Source organism: Plodia interpunctella, chromosome 17 (assembly GCF_027563975.2).
Source record: "Plodia interpunctella isolate USDA-ARS_2022_Savannah chromosome 17, ilPloInte3.2, whole genome shotgun sequence".
NCBI classification, from domain to species: domain Eukaryota; kingdom Metazoa; phylum Arthropoda; class Insecta; order Lepidoptera; family Pyralidae; genus Plodia; species Plodia interpunctella.
This window is the reverse complement of record NC_071310.1, coordinates 714,767-735,668: the sequence shown is the minus strand read 5'-3', so window position 1 is coordinate 735,668 and position 20,902 is coordinate 714,767. Positions and strand designations below refer to the sequence as shown.

Below are 20,902 nucleotides of genomic sequence, written 5' to 3'. Positions count from 1 at the left end.
ATCCAAGTGCGTATTCAATTTTCAACGTCTTCTGTTACTCGAGAGAAGTTATCGATATTTTTTGTACTTTTGACATTTAAAAAAGTCATTTGAAAGTGAATAATTCATTCGGTCTGCGTCTGGATGTCTATTTACGAAAGGATACGATAGATTTATTTTTAAAGTTAGTAGTTTTGTCTGTGAAATTTTACCTATGTCACACTAACTTCGACTATCTACGCGTTAAATCAACTCAAAATTCACAGTTTTCGACGTGAAATAAAGACAAACATACAAAGGATGGATGTGCGGACGGAGCCTACTCTTCACTTTTATAATATTGTAAAAAATATTAATGTCGTTTCCTTAACGTTTAATATCGAACTGAAATTATATAATTTTAAAGGGGAATTCAACGAGATTTTCCGTAGTGTTAATAATCCCGGTTGGTTATCGGCCGCGCTGTATTACGACCCGTCAATTTTCTTAAGCGAGGAATCATTGTCAAAATCAATCATTCATAAAATTGATATTACCACAGTACAGATTAATAATTTCAAAGTCAGATATTACAACTAATGCTGGTCTTCGTTATAATTTGAAAAAATTGTAATGACAGCGCGGCCGCAGCGTCCGAAACGTTCTGAGAAACACCGCCTATTGGCGCTTTACGTAGTACAACGTTGTTTTCCCAAATCCTAGCCACACCCCTAAGTGGTAAACCCAGGTGAATAATATCATATCTCCTCTGTAATACTCATACGAAGAAGATAAGCCTGTGAAAAAAGACTCGCCAATACGCCTGGCCAGCGTAGTGTTTAATGGCTATACCACTTTTAATGATCTCATGGTTGTACGCTGAATCAAAGTTTCGCAAAGAGCTCGGTATCAAACTAACAGACCAAGTAACACAGTGATTCGGCTGAGCACGAAAGTTCTTGATGCTGGATAACGTGTTATGGACCTTGAATGGAGTGGGGCTGGACACATAGAAAGGCTAGGTCACGACAGGTGGAGTAGGGTTTTGACAGAGTGGTGGCCTGGTGGTGGTAAGCGCAACGTAGGTCATCCGAAAGCAAGATGGGTCGACGACGCAAGAAAGATTGCGGGTCGAAACTGGTTTCGTATGCCATAAGATTGAGAGGGATGGCATTCATTAGGAGATGTCTAATCCCAGCAGTGGAGAAAGAACGCTGTCAATGATGAGGAATATAATTTTATTTTTATTATAAATTTTATACTTTTTAGGCCCATCGAATCCAGTAAATCTCAACTTTTTAAATTCAAACTTACTGGCTTTCGGATAAACTTTACTTTTACCCTAAGGTTAACTTCTAGATAATGCTTTTAGCATTATGTCCGCCCTTTGTGTACCATTAGTAGTACCTAAATAAAGTTTGAATAAATAAATAAAACTTCGTATTGGTACTTATATTATCGTGGGTCTCATACAAATAGAGTTAATATATATTTACAAGTAATTTGACGACCTCAGTGGCGCAGTGGTAAAGTGCTTGCCTGTATTCCGAGAGGTCTCGGGTTCGATCCCCGGTCGGGTCCTGATGGAAATTGATAGTTTTCTGATTGGCCTGGTTCTTGGATGTTTATCTATATAATGTTATATGTTATATATAGTATCGTTGAGTTGGTATCCCATAACACAAGTCTCGAACTTACTTTGAGGCTAGCTCGATCTGTGTAATTTGGCATTATATATTTATTTCATTACCGATTATTTCTCAACTTTTATTTTTTTTCTAATTCTTTTGAAACTTAAGCCAAACACGCTTGATAATAAATACTTAACTGTTTTTATGAGTAATGTCAATTAGGTCCAAACCTGTATTACATTAAGTCACTGATGTTTGTATTTCAAATACTTTAGGAGCTTTTAGAACATAGTCAACATCACTTAACAAAATCAACACAAGACTTGTTTCATAATCTATTAAACTTCCGTCCGAGTTGTTAGTTATCAATATTACTCTTTTAATTAACTTAGATATTTAACTTTGATATTGCCGCATTTTAATTAAGTATAATTAATTATAAATTTGACTTCTGCTGCTATTTCGTTTAAGAAAGATTTTGTTATAAAGTAGATTTTGCGGAGTGTGGTCCCGTCCTATGAATTTCATACAAGGCGACTAACGGACACATACCTTAACAGCTGATAGGCAATGAAATTATACTTAAAAGAGGTTTGGAATAATTATATTTAAAATAGGCTTGCCGTCAGACGGGCGGCCACAACTACGTAACGGATTTTGATGCTGGTTTTTTTATTACATAGTGTGAATCCTGAGGAAGTTTTAAGGGTATAATTTTTTACGGTTTAAGCCGGGAGCCGCTAGTAAGAATATATTACTCAAATTCGTAAAAATAAAGATACAAATCTATTTCAACAAAATACTAGCACTTAGTTTTGTTAAACTTTTCACGAACAAAATTCTATAGAATTAATAATTTAAATCAGACTAAAGTATTTATAGAAAAATCATCTGTAATACCAACCTCAAGTTTATCGCAACACTCCACGATTCCGTGTCCACGCATAAATCTTTTAAATGCCTTCGTCTCGACTGAATATATTCTTGATCATTTTTTTCCATCGCCATAATTGTCGGAATGTTCGAAACCGCAACTTTTCTTTTACCGAAGATTAAACTTAACATAATCATAGTGGTATTCCTCATGGCTGAAGGTCGTGGTCATTAAGTGAAATTAAACACACACAACAACTTTCTTGGCATTAGAAAATTGAGTGGTTTGCCACTGCCTTCTCCATTTCATACACAAGTTAATAATCAACCAGTGTGCAGGTGGTCGATGAAAACTACTATACATGAGTCAGATTGGTATACAAACTCATGTGGCACGAGTAGGATTTTAACCTGGGACCTATCGTTCCACAGGCGGACATCTTAACCATTACACCACCACCCCTTAAACTTAACACAAACCAGATAATAAGCATCTGTAGATCAGGCCTTATAAAAGTCAAGAACCGGGGCGTAAAGACGAAATAATTCGCTGTCCCATAAAAACACACTAAAGCTAACGCATCTCTTTCGACTCCTCCATTCACTGTCCAAGCATTAGTGTCCCAAATTTACGCGTATTTTATGTCTCATTCGAATTTCAATGAAATGGCTGGCAGTAGCTGTCTCTTTCACTCGCTATAAACGGATTTAGTAAATCCTTTCTGTTTGACGACGACTGGGGACATCGTCCGACCCTTTAATGTACCGTCTTTGGAACCATAATATTTAGCGGTAGTCGCATTGAATTTACGAACGAACTTCTAGATTACATGTTTAACTTAGATTATTTGGTGAACGTGGAGAATGTCAACAAATTTGTAACACATACGTTTGTTTTCCCTCTCAGATACGTAGCGCAAACAAAATAAAACAACGTTTAGCTTTAGGCTACGGCTTTGCGGAGATTTGTTTGAAATAAATGACGTGGAATGTGTTGCTGATAAAATTAAAAAAAAAAAGAATATGCCAACTGCTTCCCTTCCCGCGCAGATTGTAAAATTCAACCAAGGAAAAGGACTAGACATGGCATTTTATTCTTATAAGCGATGGGCTCAATTGGGCTCACTATTTAATCTTTCAATTCTACAAATAAACCCGACTTACAGCTAGTTTCCAGTGAGTTTCCCCCACTCTTGCTTCTGTCTACCCCGTAAGGGATAAAAACGTAAAAACGTGATACTGTATTATATGTTTACTTACACATAAAAGTGAGCAGCTGTTTATAATGACTTTACTTAAACTGCTTTAGAGTTATTCCTAATCAAATGTGCAGAGAATTAAAAAATGAATTTGAATATTAATGTATTTGAATTAAAAAATGAATTTGGCAAACACTAATTATTAGATAATGGTGGCAGTTCAATAGTTTGACATCGAAGCTCGCAAACACAATATTCCGCCAGCAGATATTATTTCACAAATATCATGAAAAGTCTCCTTTAATCAATATTGATTCTGATCTCAAGGTCGGGAGCTGTCCTAACAAACTTTTCTCAGCCATCTACAAAGGCGTAGGCTGAATAGATGCGACATATGATAAAGTGCCGGAAACCTCAGCGCATCTCATCGAGACAAATAGAGATCCAAGAGCAGTTTGCTTTACTAAGCGTAACAAGACTCGAAAAGTTCAACGGGGAAATGCCGCCGGTACTGGGCACCTTACCTCGATGTGGCGCGTTCGAGGAAATTTATAAGACACTAGATGTTGCCCAGGGCTTCGCTCCCGTGGGAATTTTGAGATAAAATCTAGTCTATAGCAACCTTGGATAATGCACATTCGGTGTTTACCCGCCTCAAACATACAAACTCACAAACGCCTACCTCTCAAATAGTATAGATATAAATCCACAAGCCTTGACAGCTGATAAATAACAATACCATTCCTAAGGCGGAATGACGTCAGCAAGTTGTAAAATAGTAGCCTGATCTTCAAAAATGTATGCCCGGCCCGTCCCGCCTTCGCTTGAGTGAAACCTATCAAAAAACCAGCATCATTAGTTGCGTAGTTTAAAAGATCTAAGTATACATAGAAACAGACATACAGCGGGAAGCAACTATCAATATAAACAATAATGAAGTTTCCGTGCCGTCTCAGCTCTAATATTGCACCTGAATGAAAGAGAGGAGTCTCATCTAGTCGACATAATATCCAGGGTCGTCTTGTCACTAGAGAAAGTGTATGCTATCAAATATTTGAACGAACGAGAATTCTATTAGCATATCATTATGTTGTACTGTACATACGTAATGGGAACCGGATGGATGTAAACATGGCAATTAAGATCTATTTAATATCAAAAATCTTGTGACTCATGCCCGATTGAGTGATTAAAGAGGTATGGTTAGTAAATATGTAGTGAGGAATCTTATAATTTGGGTGCAATGGATATGTGCACTAATATGCAGCGCCAAGACAATCCATTACATGTAATGGATTAAAAGTACAGTTATACACACCATGTGTTGCTGTACTTTTAATATTTAAATAAAATAAATCCATAGACTAATATTATAAAGAGAAAATATTTGTATTTTTGTTTATAATGAATGAACTCAAAAACTACTAGACCGATTTTCATGAAGAGTCAGACAAAACCTTCGGAAGTAATATAGGATATTTTTTTGTTTTAATGTTTCTGGCAAATCCTACGGCGGTCTGATGAAGCATTAACATTTTATTCAAATCGAAAACAGCACCAGATAATGGTAAGACAAAAACCCAGTACTAAAAATACATTTGTCATTTTCCATGTTAAAATAATGAACATTAGAATTTAACCTGAAAATGCTGTTCCGAGCAATTTCAAGCAATCACATCTCGCTACGTTCATCACGGATTTGTTCGACCCAAAAACATTTAATACTTTCGTGTTCCGAAGGTAAAATGTAATTCTGTCCATTGACAGAAAACCCCTCTGCCCGATTGAGATTAAAAAACTTTCGCGGAGTAAAAAAAAATATTTAATGAAATTTTTTAAAACCGCCGATGACCGAGGAACGGAGTTCGTCAAAGTATTCTCTTTTGCGGTGAGGCAATTAAGAAATCCAATGTTGAGGAACTCCCTTTGGGAATTTTGAGTGTGTCTGCAGAGTTGATTAGCCCACTTCAAAAGGGGAGTATGGTAAAGCATTCTAATTGATCTTTAATATCGAATATAAATAATGTGTTTGTTTGAAATGAATACGAGATCTCTCACCGCTATATAACATTGCCTCGGGTACGCTTTCGAATTTTTTAAAGATTACTTTTGAAAGATTCAATTTTTATTCTGCACTGATCAAAAAATAATTGTCATGTTAATCTGCTTTATTTCGTAAAGACAAATTATTAATACAAAAGACTAGGTTACACCAATAGGACCCAAATTCAAATTCAAATTCAAATCATTTATTCAGAAATTAGACCTTCACAGGCACTTTTTCTCGTCAATTTTTTTATTTATAGTTATTTCTCACAAGCTACAAACTACTGGCATTTCGGAACGACCACTGCTGAGAAGAAATGCCGAAAGAAACTCATTTGAACAGTGTTGGTCCCTATCATGCCAGATTGGCTTACCGTTATTGTTTCTTACAATGTTTTTTTTTTCTAATAATATATAAATACCCTAATTTCTAAAATCTGATAACAATAAAATGCACCACTTACCCATAGCCAGGTCAACTCGAGACAAACGGCGCAATCTCCTATCGTCAGCGGAAAAGTCGCAGCGATAAGAAAAAAGAATTTAAACGGCCATAATTCAGACCCCCCCCCCACTCCCCGGAAACCCTTCTAGGCCGTGTTAGGAACAGGGTGGGGATAAATCATGCTGTTTCAATTATGGTCTATTTACCCATTTTGCGAGGTGGCTTCCTTTATATCTTTGATATAAATCATCTCGACCTCTTATTGGGCTCTTATCGTTTTATCTGTTTATTTATAACTTCCATAATAATAAAAGATCGGTATTGTTGTTGCACTTTTTATGGCAAAATTCAAATTTGACGTTGATTTTAACGGTCGCGCCGCTGACGTTTAGACAAAATGGCGTGCTTTGCGATTTTCTGCGCAAGTTCAAGTCAACGTCAAAATTGACGGTGCAACCCACCCACTGTTAGGTTATTAATTAGTGCCGAATGTAAAAATTTGATCTTCCTAATATTTTGCCCAAAAAATAAATAAATTACCTTACCTTTTTATTACCTTTAAAATAGATTTAGAAATAGATTTGTTTACAAATATCAATGGTAAAAGTTGTAATTAGTACGTATCACATTTCCCAGCATTGTTTCATGCCACAGTATACATAAATTTGTAACCTGTCAGTGAAAGAATAAACAAACGATCAATACTTGTCTCGAGCGGTTGCAATCGTGCCACCACATTTTTTAGTTTCTCCGAATTTTACGTCCTACTAGTCAAAACCGGTTCAAGCCAGTTTGCATCGGTTCACACCGGATGCATATGTATGTTTACATGTGTTTGCATCTAATTTAGTCTGTACTTTACGAGACCTAACGAACTTAACATTGATTGTGTGTTTTCATTCCTGTTTTCAAAGTGGGGCGAGGTTTGCCTAATTGAATGAGTTTTTATTGTTTATTGCTTTAGTCTTACTTCTCTGTGGAATCTCAAATTCTTTCGTTGACATATCCGCTACAAACCATCTTCTTACCAAATCTGGTTGGGAAAAGATTAAATCTGATTTCACGGAAAAAGTTACAGGTTGTAATTATTACATGAACGGCGATTCTCATAATATCACTTAGAGACTTAATTAACAATTTGATGTTAAAGTGCGTACACGACAACCGTAATGTAAAGTCAGCATGCGAAGTTACCGTGGCAATCTTGATGATTTCATAGCTTGACGATGAAGATGAACAGAGAGAGGAAGAATGAGAATGAATATACAACAAGCAACACTGGGCACTTTTGAAACGGGTTCAATTCGGGGTGTATGAGTTCCAAAATCTTTGACACATGCAAATCTGCATAAAAGAATCAAATTTTCACTCATAGACAATTCTTGTTATTACTATTTTAATATCTCTTTCATCTGAGCATTATATAGGTTTCTTCCTCAGCCGTTGAGTGTCAGAGCTCAGGATCCGCTTTCTTACATTTTGTCTCCACTACGTACGGGATCCTTGGTATCCTTTGATTTTCTAAAATCCATGTTATTAGTATTTTAATCGTTATTGTTTGAATATATTTTATTTCTGAAATTATTGTATAATGTATATGTTACCGGCAAAATCCGATTACTAATTCTTCCTACATGCGATGGGATAAACTGGTTTAGCCTAGGCTATATAAGTTCATCCTATCGCATCTAGGAAAAATGAGTTTATCCTAGGTAGTTTCTCCTGATAGAAAAAAAAACACACTCAGCTTAAACAGGAATGACCTAGTCTAAATTAATTTAGCCTAGTCCAACAAGCTTAATTAAATAGTATTTTATTAAATTCACCTATTTATTTTGTCTTTCTAGATATTCCATAATGTTTAGACTGGGCCATGCCAATTTATCCTGAGAGTGTGTATTTCTATTAGGATAACCTAGTTTGGCCTAGGCTAAACTGGTTTATCCTATCGGGCTTAGGACGAACTGGTTTAGCCTAGGCTATACCAGTTTATCCTATCGCATGTAGGAAGAATTAGTTTAGCCTAGGCAAAACTAGTTTATCCTGGAATCTGGTTTGGCCGGTAACATATACATTGTAAACTCTAGTGGCAAGACATAGCGAACTTCATTGATACTGATGTCATCTTATAAACACCTATGTTTCACAATTTTTGACAAAATATATAGAACTTAATTATTATTTGTTCCTAAATGATATCAAATAATATGTTGTGGGCTTGATTCAAAGTATTTATATTTAGTTATTTTATATTTTACTCGATGGCGCAGTGGTAAAGTGCTTACCTCTGAACCGAGAGGTCCCGGGTTCGATCCCCGGTCGGGTCATGATGGAAAATGATATTTTTCTGACTGGCCCGGGTTTTGGATGTTTATCTATATATGTATTTGTTATAAAATATAGTATCGTTGAGTTAGTATCCCATAACACAAGTCTCGAACTTACTTTGGGGCTTGCTCAATCAGTGTGATTTGTCCTAATATATTTATTTATTTATTATTTATTTATTTATGTCATATTTAAACCACGTCCTCAATTCACACTTGCACTATATTTTAGCTAAATAAACGAGCAGAGAAACACATGTCTACATCCAAGACAGCTGTGTTTTGTTAAACTAATTACCATAACGTAGGAGCCCTGTTTCGACTTGAGTACGGTGTCCATGTTTATTATGAAAATACGGACTTATAGAACAGTCACATTTGATTTTATTTTTTCACAAAACCTTTACTAATTACATAATTATCTAAATCTGTTGAGGTTTGATTGTAAAATTGGATTGCATACAAATTTAAGCCTTATTGTTATATAGCATTCTGTATGATGGCATACGATTTTTAAGCTTAACGATTTACGTATAACTATTTGAAGCAAAACGAACATAATCTAACCTAAAATGCCACATTCACCCGTATGCCAAAATATTTTTTATTAAAACCGGTATGCTTTTTTCAATATTGCATTGTTTTTTAATAATGTAAGTACTTACTTTTCGTACAATGAAATTACTAAAACAAACACAAATACTTAATGATAAAATTTGACTTTTATGTGTGTATTTTTTATAGTATTTTTTTTTTCTAAAATGCCAAAACTGTGTGGTAAATAATAGTAGTTTAGTAGAACCCATTTATAAAGTGATTTAAATTTTTCGAAATATCCGGAAAAAATTAAAATTTTTGGTGACACTATTCGTAAGTAATGTTGACGTTACGATGTCTGGTCACCAGCTGAGAAATTGGTAGGTGAGAATTGTTGCTAAGGTTTTAAGCTAATTATCACATTTTTCTAGAGATAACGACAATAAAAACAGAAAATGGAAAATATTCTGTGACGAAAAGTTTTAAATTTAATTTGTGTCGTTCCGAAATGCCAGTAGCTTGTGAGAAATAACTATAAATATTAAAATTGACGAGAAAAAGTGCCTTTGAAGATCTAATTTCTGAATAAATGATTTGAATTTGAATTTGAAGTAAGGGGAAGAACATAGAGTACCTTTCATCCCGAAAACATAAACGCTCCCGTGGGAAATTCACGCGGGCGAAGCCGCGGGCTTTCGCCCGCTATAGTTAATAATATTAGTAGGATTTATTTATTGTTTTGTGAATGTCTATCTTTTGAACAAATGCCGCGACACGTCAGACTTTCCACAGCGCTGGTATAAACAGCGTCATATTAATTCAACACCACAGAATCCTGCGCTTATTGGTTTTTAATATAAAAGGAAAAAGCTAATAAAAACTTTGCAAATGAAACAAGATTGGAAGTAAAGTTCGTAGTCTTGTTAGCGAAGTTTTTACACATTTAACTGGAGTATGGAACTAGTTCTACAGGTGACTTTTGGAACTCATCTTTTTCTACTCTTTGAAGGATCCGCGTTTCTATATGAGTAAATGGCGTGGTTCGAATATAGCGGCGCCCTCTTTTGACATGGATTATAATCACTATGAAGATTTATAATTTCAAGTCCATTTTTATAATAGTTCTCCTAATAGTATTCTCATTTTAAAATAAAAAAAGGACAAATGTTGTTTTAAATAATTTTGTTAAGAATTTCGTTATAGGCATGGTCTGTGTAAATAACTATATAAATAATAATTATAATATAATATGATAATCTAGTTGTCATCATGCCATTTATGCTATATAACATTTGTTATAGATAAACACAGTCATAGTCGGCCAGTAGAATTCTCATCATTAAAAGCAACCAATGAAAACTTTTCCGAATCGATTTCTGAGCTTCTTTTATCCATTTCTATACAAAAAAGAAATTTACAGGAAATCAACGTCAAGCCATAGAAAAAAAATATATTCAAAAACCCTCCGACTGTCACTCTAAAAATAAATATTCAACCCGAAACTAGACACCCAATTTCGCAAATCATACCGCCAAACTCAGATGTGGGTCTCTAAACATAAAGTGCCCGGACAAAAATGGACTTCAACGTCCATACTTCTTTACGATGTAAAAGTATAAAGTGAAACACTAGCTAACTGCAATTAAGCACGTGACATCTAAAAATAGAAGGATAATTTGTTTAGGAAATGGTCAACTTTAAATATTGTTTTAAATCTTTTAGTAACCAATACTTGGAAAGTTTGCCGCGCTATGATTGGCCGAAACTTTTTATTGGCCAAATTTCTAAAAATAATATTTAATTTGTTTAATTTTAAAATATTTTGATAATCGTCGAATGTGCAAAATTAAATAATTTAATTTTCTCTGTAAAAATATTTGTATATTATTTTGCGAAATAAATTCTTAACTTTCCTGTTGAGGTACAGTCAATAGCACCTACCCACATTTATTGCACCACGCCGCTAATACCGTACCATAGATGTTCACGCAGGGTAACTTGATGTGTTGTCTGTTATATCAGGTATAATATTCTGCCCTGGGCGTTTTGATATATCCTGATAATGGCCCGGGCGGTAACCCACAACGGGTGAAGAAGAAAGTGGCCGTAGCCCAACTATTTGTATTCCACACCACAGCTTGATCCGGGTGCGTCTGTCACGCCGCGGTCATCCGGATATCAAAATATATATGCGTGTGGAAATCACACTTTACAGCGTTCTTGATCGATACAGCGTTTTAAAAAATAAATAAATATTTATCTGGATCATAATAATCACGCTTCAGTCCATTTATTTGAAAATTTCAAATATATATATAGACTAGATATCCCCGGCCTTCACTCCCTTCATTTTGGGGTAAGAAGGAAGATTTTTTTCATTTCTAGAAAATTCGTGTATTTTATGATACTTATCTGTTGAAATAAACGCTACTACTTCCTACCAAACCATATGCTATAATTATTTTGCTCTCTTCTGTGTGTTCTGTTGTATTCGGAGCTGTGACGCCACCAAGCCCGGTTACGCTGCATCTTTCTGTATACTCTCTATTTTATGACTAAGTAATACTGTCCTTGTAAGGTGTCACTTTTGAATATTGTACTTTTAGAATCAGAATATTGTTTGTTAAATTTGTAAGGGTGGGTTAACTTTGTTTAGCCGTAAATTTAACATGTGCAGAAAACCGAGTGTACAAAAACTCACACAATCAACATTTTGGTACTTTAATGTCCTTATAAAAATGTATTTAAACTTTGTATGTACAGAAAACTCGTTTTAATTATCTGAACTAACAAAACTAAAATTATGCATAAACCAAATATTTAAGTTCATCAAATAAACTAAAACTTTTATCGTTAAAATGCACATATTAAGCGGTTTTTGTTTTAAAACCTAAAATCTAGCTGGAACATCACGCAATAACTCTTTAAAATGGCCATCTACTGAATATGGATATATTCATTGTAAGGCCATCTTTACACAAAATTTTAAAGATATATTATTTTTTCCCTTCATTTATCAGTACATTGGTGCCAAATTAAATCTTTATATCAAAAGCCTAACTAATCAAATACATAAAGCCTTACTCCTGTAATTGGCACCGACTTGCAAGCAGTAGGAAGGACATGCCTTACTTTGGTTAAAAAGACAATAAAATTATGTTGTAAGAAACGTATCGCGATGAAACCTATACTAGATTTTAAGTTAGACCATCCGCTGTACAACTATGAAACCGCGTCAAATTTAATCCAGTGGCTTTTTCGTGAAGTATGGATAAACATATAGATAGAGGGGCAAAATTAAAAAAATAAAGACAAAAAAAACCGAGTGTACAAAAACTCACACAATCAACATTTTGGTACTTTAATGTCCTTATACAAATGTATTCAAACTTTGTATATAGGTAATTACAGAAAACTCGTTTTAATTAGCTGAACTAACAAAACTAAAAATATTATGCATAAACCAAATATTTAAGTTCATCAAATAAACTAAAACTTTTATCGTTAAAATGCACATTCATTGTAAATTCGTCCTCCTAATTTTTAATATATATATATATATAAGACCTATATTTGTTAATTGACGTCCTTGGAGAAAAGGCTGCGGTGAAGTTTGTTGCGCCGCTTCTTCTTCACTTGCGCTTTGGAAGCCGGCAGTAGACTTAGTTTAAGTAATTTTTTTTTTGACGTCAATAAGTGATGTATATCATCCTAAATTGAATAAAGAATTTTGAATTTGAATTTGAATTTGAAAGTTTTGGCTTCTATTAGTCCGTAAGACACAGACAATCATAAAGACCTCCCATAATATATTTTTTTTTATATCTCCTACAATGTACATACAAAGCACGCTTACAGTTTTATTATATGCACAGATTATATGTTATGTTATTAGACAAATGAGTCAGTCACAGCGATAAACTTATTTTAATAGCATTACCTAAAACGCAAGCTTTAAAACTACGAGAGGCGTGAAATTCGCGCTGCCCCTTGAATAAGAACGAAGTTTTTGCACCTGAATCCATTATTGTGGGTAATATTATGCATTCAGTTTCTGCTTTACTGATATTTTCTACCGCTCCATGATTTAGATAGTGTGTTGTATCAGCGAGTAATGAAATGAATAATGCAGCTCTTTTTATGTTTTCGTGTTTATAGCTGAAATAAGCTCGGTTAATACATTATTAGATTATCTTTGAGCCGTGCATTGATTTCAAGCGGCTGTATTGAAAACAACAAACCAATGTTGGAAATATCGAATTCGGCTATTAGTCCTTTCCGTCTGATAATTTAAATAATGTTAAAAACATAAGAACGTTAATCCAGTTTTTGTTCATTCTAGTTCCAATGACGCTCATATTTTTACTAACATCAGCATAACAATAATGGTATGCCCTTTTGGCGTGATGGGGACCATGAATTCCTTTCAATATTTCTTCTCAGCTATGGTCGTTTCGAAATATAGAACTGTATAGCTTCTATTTGAACTGCAAGATCGAACTAATTCAACTGAAAAGGTGGTGATTTTTTTCCTTTGACATATTAATAAAGGTGCACTTGATTTTCACTCATAACATTAAATATTTAACTATTCTAAGTTATAAATAGATTTTATTTTCTTACAGGTAACCACATAAAACAAATGTAGTGTCAGTGTAGTGCAGTGAGTGAAGTGATGAAGTGAAGTGACGATGGGTCGTGTGGTGCGGACGGGCGCGGCCTGGGTGTGGCTGTCGGTGCTGGCTGCATTAGGGAGGACAACGGCCTATACGGAGACTGACGACTTCCTTAGCGATTTGGATAAGCCAGGTAAGAGTTACTTGGTCACTTCGCTGGCTCAGAGGTCTAAAGAAGATCTTGGCCTCTGTTACTACACTAAATATCTACTCATTTATATCTTGCGTCAGGATCTTGGCCTCTAAAACCATCTACCCTTTTCTATTCTTCGTCACTTCTTGCCAATCATCTCTTAACAATCCTATATCATCTTGATTGACTAAAATAAGCATAAAGTATAATCCTTAACGTGTTTTTTTACTTTTTGTAAAGCCTTAGTTTCTTTATCTACGAGATCTTCTGTTAAAAAATAAAAATAATATTAAATAATAATTATATAAAGTGATTTAGAAATAGTTTTTATAATACTCTATCTTATGAAAGAAATAATATATCACAGTTATCTTCTTCTAAGCGCCTCTCCAATATTAGAAACTACCATTTGAGCACAGTTGTAGTTGGAAATGTTATTGTTAAGCCCCGAAGTGCAGCTAAACTTAGGTTTAGCCGGCTAGATCCAGTTGTAACCGGTCACAGTCGGCTATCGAGTTTATAGCTGATATTAGCTCAGCTCAAACGTTATGCAAAATAGCTAGTTCAATTTAATATTTAGGATTCCTTAACCTAGGTGTCTCGACGAGACCTACATTTAGACTTTTATCAATTCGGCTAGACTTAGGCGCAGTCGGCCTTCGTTGGTTAAACCTAGATGGTAACAACCTAGCACCTCTCATCCCGTCAATCAAGCTAGTCGACTATAATATAAATCAGTTCAAATATTTCTTCTGTTTGTCGCCGGAGCGCTTTATTATGTGTTATCCTATGGTTTGTTTTGCTAACCCTCCACAGAAACCTACTATCCTGGTAGAAGGTCAGTAGCAATCAACGCGAATCCTTCAAAAACAATAGACTGACCTTATACCGACTAGAAAAGTCCGTGCGAATGGAAAATTCTAGCTACTAGCCACTGAGTTCCAAATTATTTTTTATTCAATAGGGCATTGATGTCTTTTTAATATTTAAATTGAACATGTCTGTTTCAATTGCTTGTTTATTCATTTATTCAGAAATTAGGCTTTCACGAGCACCTTTTCACGTCATATTCTAAATTCAATTATATTTAACAAAGCTATAAACTACTAGCATTTCGGAACGACCACTGCTGAGAAGAAATGTCGAAAGAAACTCATTCAAACAGTGTTGGTCCCTATTATGCCAGAAGGGCTTATAATTTTTTAAATATAAATTTGTGTATAATTTTTTATCAGTAATATAACAATTTAAGTACACAATAAAGTACATGGTCAAAAGGTATACTGCAACATATTATGATTGTGATCAAGTTCAGAAGATCAAGAAAAAATATATATGTATAATTAACCAAACAAAAAAACTCTTCATAAAAGATCGAGCAGACCAGTTCCCCCAGCAGTATCCGTTCACGACATTGGTAATACACCTAGAAACTGAAAACAAATATCTGTGACCATACGTCCTAATATTTGCCCGCGCTGAGAATCGAACCCAGAACTCCCAAGTAGCGAATTTGCTGCGATGGCCATAGACTGAGGCTAAAAATACGTTAATAAAACTAAACGATATATTTAATGCTCAAAAATGTTTCATTTTTAAACGAAAGTCTTCACTCGTAAAAAAGTCTCAAGTCGACCTTTTCTGTTATTATAAATCAATAATCTATTATCTATTCAAGCGTAACTGCTTATCTTATTAACAACAAGAAATCGTCTTAAAAAATCAGTGAAGCCCGAAGAATTTTAATTATATCGACCACCCCACACCTGTCTCCGGAATTTTATCGACAGATTTAAATTGCTGTGCATCACTAGTCCACCTACGCTGATTGATCATTTAGTGATCACTTCAACATTTTATCGATTTTGATTTTAATTTCGTCGATCTGTCATGTCGCTGAATGACTGAGATTCGGCTGCAATTAGAGCATTTTTTATGTTTTTTTTAAATGTGGAGCTCATATTTTTTTTTTATGGAATGAATTATTTGTTAAAGCAAACGGCAACAAGTTTTAAAATTTATACACGATTTATATTCTTTATTATTTCTTTTGTTCCAAACAAAAGGATCTCATTATTATTCATGGCCTTATTAAACTCGACGATTAACAAAACGAATTAACAACAAAACTATATATCACAGAAAACTATGTAAAAGACAGACGAAACAATGTTTTTAACGAGGTATACCGTAACATAAGTTAGGTAATATTTTACGTTAAGGTGGGCTCACATTTGTTTAAGAATATGAATTGTTTTCGAATGGTCGTAGATAGCTATGGGTTTTTGGCTTCAACGTTGTGTTATTTAATGTGAAATATGCGTGTCTCGTGGCGATAATTTAAAAAAGTTATAATAATTTACTTGTTTATTAACTTGGCATTTGACACTTTCATTTTACTATAATGATGGTATTTCTAAGCAAATTATTGTCACATATTTTTTTTATTTATTAGCTTGTAACAGGTATTTTAATGGTCACAGATACTTAAAGATATAATTTGTTTTAAAAATTTTTGAGTTACAATTTATAACTTAATACAGTTTTATCATGCCAAAAGTTGAGATATTATCCGGATAAATCAATTTTTCTCTTTGTTTCAAATGATATTGGTATTGTTTTCGTGTTAATATCCCAGTTTTTTTTAGTTGTTACGATAGATATCTAAGAATAACATTCGCTGTAGCCAGATGCAGATTGAATAAAATGAAATCTATGTTAATTGTAACTTGTAACACTTTAAAAAGAATAAAACTTCTATAAACCACGAAGATCTAGCTATTCTGTAACGTGATTATAGTCTAAATGATACATGTAAATATTTGGAAACTAATAAATATTAATAAATATTAAACATCTGTGTTGGATGCGCCTTAACCCGTGCACGTCCTTCGTAGGATGGTACACACATCGCTTGTTCTTTATGCCACATTGTCACGCGCACTGTACCACGAACATCTTTTGGGTTCTGTATATTAAAATAGTATGTTACAATGCCAGTAGTTTGTAGCTTGTGAGAAATAACTATTTAATATACAAATTGACGTGAAAAAGTGCCTGAGAAGATCTAATTTCTCAATAAATGATTTGAATTTGAGTTAATGAAAATATAACTAATGATCTTGCATCCAGCACTTCGAGGCGCAAATAAAATAATTATTTTTTGGCTGATAAATTATTCTACTATCGAATATATTACTATCGAAAGTTCTCAGTTCTTAATATTTTTTCTTAGGTATAATCACAAAATTGTCTAGCAGAAATCAACTAAACCGATTGAATAACATTCTAGAATGGTCCTTGACACTCATTCAAACACTTTTTCCCTTTTCAACATCGGCTAAAAAGGGTTTTTGCTACTAGCCTGTGAAAATACAAAGTGCCTAAGCCTACATTAAAGAGATTACGACCTCACAGCATTCAAATGGGATAAGAAAAAAGAAAATAGAGCACAAAACGTACCGACAAAATCTCTCAAAGCGAGATTAAAACGCAGTAAAAATAATATTATTTATTTCCTGGCTGGGGACGCCATCGCAATACCAGACGAGTGATCGGTTGGCCCATTCTGGGACATTTCACCCGTTTCTCCATAGTAAAAATGTTACGGAACCCTACTTCGTTTATTCAACCCGATAATAATACGTCACAGCCCTAACGTATGGACGAGGAGATAATACGTTTCTAAATAATATGACAGTTATTCAGATATTCGACGTTTATTTGTAATAAACATGATATTTTTTGAATCCGTGACTACATGTGGTATTGATTTTTGGGGTTACGTATTTATGTTGCCTTGTAGTTAAAAGAATATTAATTGTAGATGGATACTGTATGATTCTGATATGATAGTGTGTTTGTTCTGAATCAATAGTTATTATATCAATTTACTAAATTATATTTTTATTGGCGAAGCCTGTAGTCTATATTTGTAAAGATTTTGACGATAAATTTTGCGAAATTCTCATTTTACTTATAAATATAAATAAATAAAAATATATAGGGACGAGAACTTCGAGACTTGTGTTACGGGATACTAACTCAACGACAGGTATTATATTCTATCACATATACTTAAATAGATAAACATCCAAGACCCAAGTCAATCTGAAAGAGCTATCATTTCATCTTGACCTGACCGGGGATCAAACCCGGGACCTCCTGTGTAGCAGTCCAGCATGATGATCACTAGGCCACGGAGGTTATTTTTATTCCAAAGTTGGACTTATGTTTTTTTTTTTTCGTAGTTACAAAATTATTTTTATTTTGTTATCAACTCAAATGTCCTCAGTGAATATAAAAAATATATAATCTAAAGAAAATATCCCCTCTTCTTTTTCTTGTTTGTGATGATAATGATTTATTGATATTTATTGATATTTATAAATCCAAATTTTCCCTGAAATTTATCCTGCCATTTTTACAGCTTCATTGGCCGCCGTCAGGTTTAAACCGTATCTATAATTAATATTTATAATAAGAACTTATACATTATATACTGAACCCGAATTGATCGTTTATGGTGACCTCTTTTAAAATGTTTAAAATTGATCTTAAGAACGGACAACTTATAAAAACACAATAAAATGTGTATAAAGAAGATTAAAATAATTTGTTTGTCCGGATATTACGTAAGCTAATAATCCTATTTGGTTTAAGTATTATAAAGAATCTTTAACGACTATTGGAGTTGATGTTTATGTTGTTTGAATTATTAATTAATTTTTTGTCAATAAATTTAACAATAACACGCTTACATATGTATATTGATTAATATTGTCCTGTGTTTCCCGCTTTAGAAACACGACCACTCTTTACGATCTTTGCAATGTCTGTAACTAGTGATATTGAAATTTTTGAAGATTTCCTAAACAAATTCTCACCGGAATTCCATTGAGAATTTTATGAAGAATTTTCTCGCGAATTTATCATTATATTGTAAAACTTATTTTTCTTGGGGCGAGTTGCACTGTCAACTTTGACGTACATTTTAAAGTGCGCACCGCTGATGTTTAGACAAAATGGCATACTTTGCGATTTTCTACGCACGTTAAAGTTAACGCCAAAGTTGTTAGTGCAACCCACCCTAACAGTTTCCCCGTGACTTTCAAGTGAGTGTGAATATAAAAAAGTATACTTGCTTGTATTTTGCGAAAATTAGATTATATTTAATTTTACAATGCGTAAGCTTGTATTATTTCGTGTGAAATAATTTATGTGTAATATGTCTAAAGCGAAATTCAATTACGTTTTAGTTTCTTTACAAGACTTCGAATCTTTATTTCCAATCTTGTATCTTTTTTTCCTTTTTTGGCGTTGTCTAAGCAATTGTTTGAATTAGATTATGTATATGTATAAATATATAGGTCGGTATACATAACCTAATTCAAACAACTTTTTTAGGAGCAGCCGTAACAAAGAACAGACCTCAAAAAAGAATAGACTATGTCACCTACGCATACGATAATTGAATATTCTCTTGTAACATAATGTGCCGCTCCGTAATATGTATTTTTCATAGAAGTAACCTACGCATTTCATTATACTCATCAAATACAATAGCATATAAAATGTTTGTCAGGACAAATTTGGATGGTGTCTAATGAGGTATTACGTGTAATATATATGATTGAAATGTTGATGAAAATTTTATGAAATATTTCAATGAAATAATAATAGAAATGTCTCATGTTCACGTGGAAAATGTATGTCTATAAATATCAAATATAGACTCGGCAGCGAAGCATATATTATCATTTAATAAAATAATTTTGTGAAGCAATTACATTTTATTTAGAATCCGAATTCCTTGCGGCAGTTTTCATATATCCCAAACCCGCACTTCGACCTCAGGATCTGGCAAAAGTGGCAACGAACATCGTTAACGAGAATGTTCTCGTTAACGATGTTCGTTATCCATAGGGTTACACCAGTCAACTTTGACGTTAACGTTAACATGCGCAGAGAAAGGCAAAATGCGCCAATTTGTCTAAACGTTGTCGGCGCGCAGATAGTCATAATTGACTTGTGCAACCTACATGGACAGTAAATCTGAGCCGAATCTTAGGCTCCAACGCTCAATGTCTCAGAAGTAACTGCGAAACGTGTGAGCACACACGATAAAGAGCTCACTCACATGCTTCATACTCGTAATAAATTTGAAAAGCTTTTTTCCAATTTGTCCATTGTCTGCTTAAATTTCCTGAAGTCTCGTGATTGTCCGTCACGTCATTTTCAATATTAAACGCTCGCGGCGGTTGTAGAACTGACTACATACTTAACAAATTTTAAGAATTTATTTTATTTTGCAGTACACTTCACGTCACCAGTTCTATTCGAAAATCTTCTATTTTCGTACTCCAACAACTATTTTATTTATTTAATAAATGACTGTGCCATGTTATGTTTTGTGTTGTGATATGAAGGGAACGTCAATTAAACACCAGCTCGTGGGATAGACTGACTTTATACTTTATACAATGACCAAACTACCCACATTCCTACAATTGACAGAGATCCAATGAAAAAAATAGTACTTTGTTTAAAAAACTCATCTCCCAATCATACCCAATCATAATTTACTTTTAACCTGACATTCAATTGACCGTTTTCTGTAGTTAAATTCAAAATGTTTTTCTAAACGAATAAACTTCAAAAGCAATCAGTTAAACGAACTTCATTACGTCATTTACCAAGAAGCCAGGGATTGAAAGAGTCAAAAGAAAAAAAAAAATGGCCGATTCGTTCTTGTTTTTTCGTTTCAACGATCTTTGTAGGGATGCTCAAATAATTTGTACGATGCATAAATCATTTCAATAAAAATAAAATTAAGAAGTCCCTAGCTACAAAATTTGCATGTTATCCTACTAGAAAACAGTTGACGGTTTCCAAACGGCCGAACACACATTTTGCAAACATAGATAACTAAGGACACACTCGACCAAATTTCTATTCAATTCAAATTCAAAATTCTTTATTCAATTTAGGATGATATACATCACTTATTGACATCAAAAAAATTACTTAAACTAAGTCTACTGCCGACTTCCAAAGCGCAGGTGAAGAAGATGCGGC

General features: G+C 33.9%; 1 protein-coding gene across 1 annotated transcript in view; it reads left to right on the top strand.

The window, feature by feature from the left end:
* Positions 1–20,902, top strand: part of side-IV (sidestep IV) — a 251,975-nt gene that overhangs the window by 107,573 nt on the left and 123,500 nt on the right. Inside the window, exon 4 of the mRNA XM_053757521.1 lies at positions 13,642–13,825. Coding sequence (XP_053613496.1) covers positions 13,708–13,825 — 118 coding nt within the window. The 5' untranslated portion in view covers positions 13,642–13,707. The remainder of the gene's footprint in view (positions 1–13,641; positions 13,826–20,902) is intronic.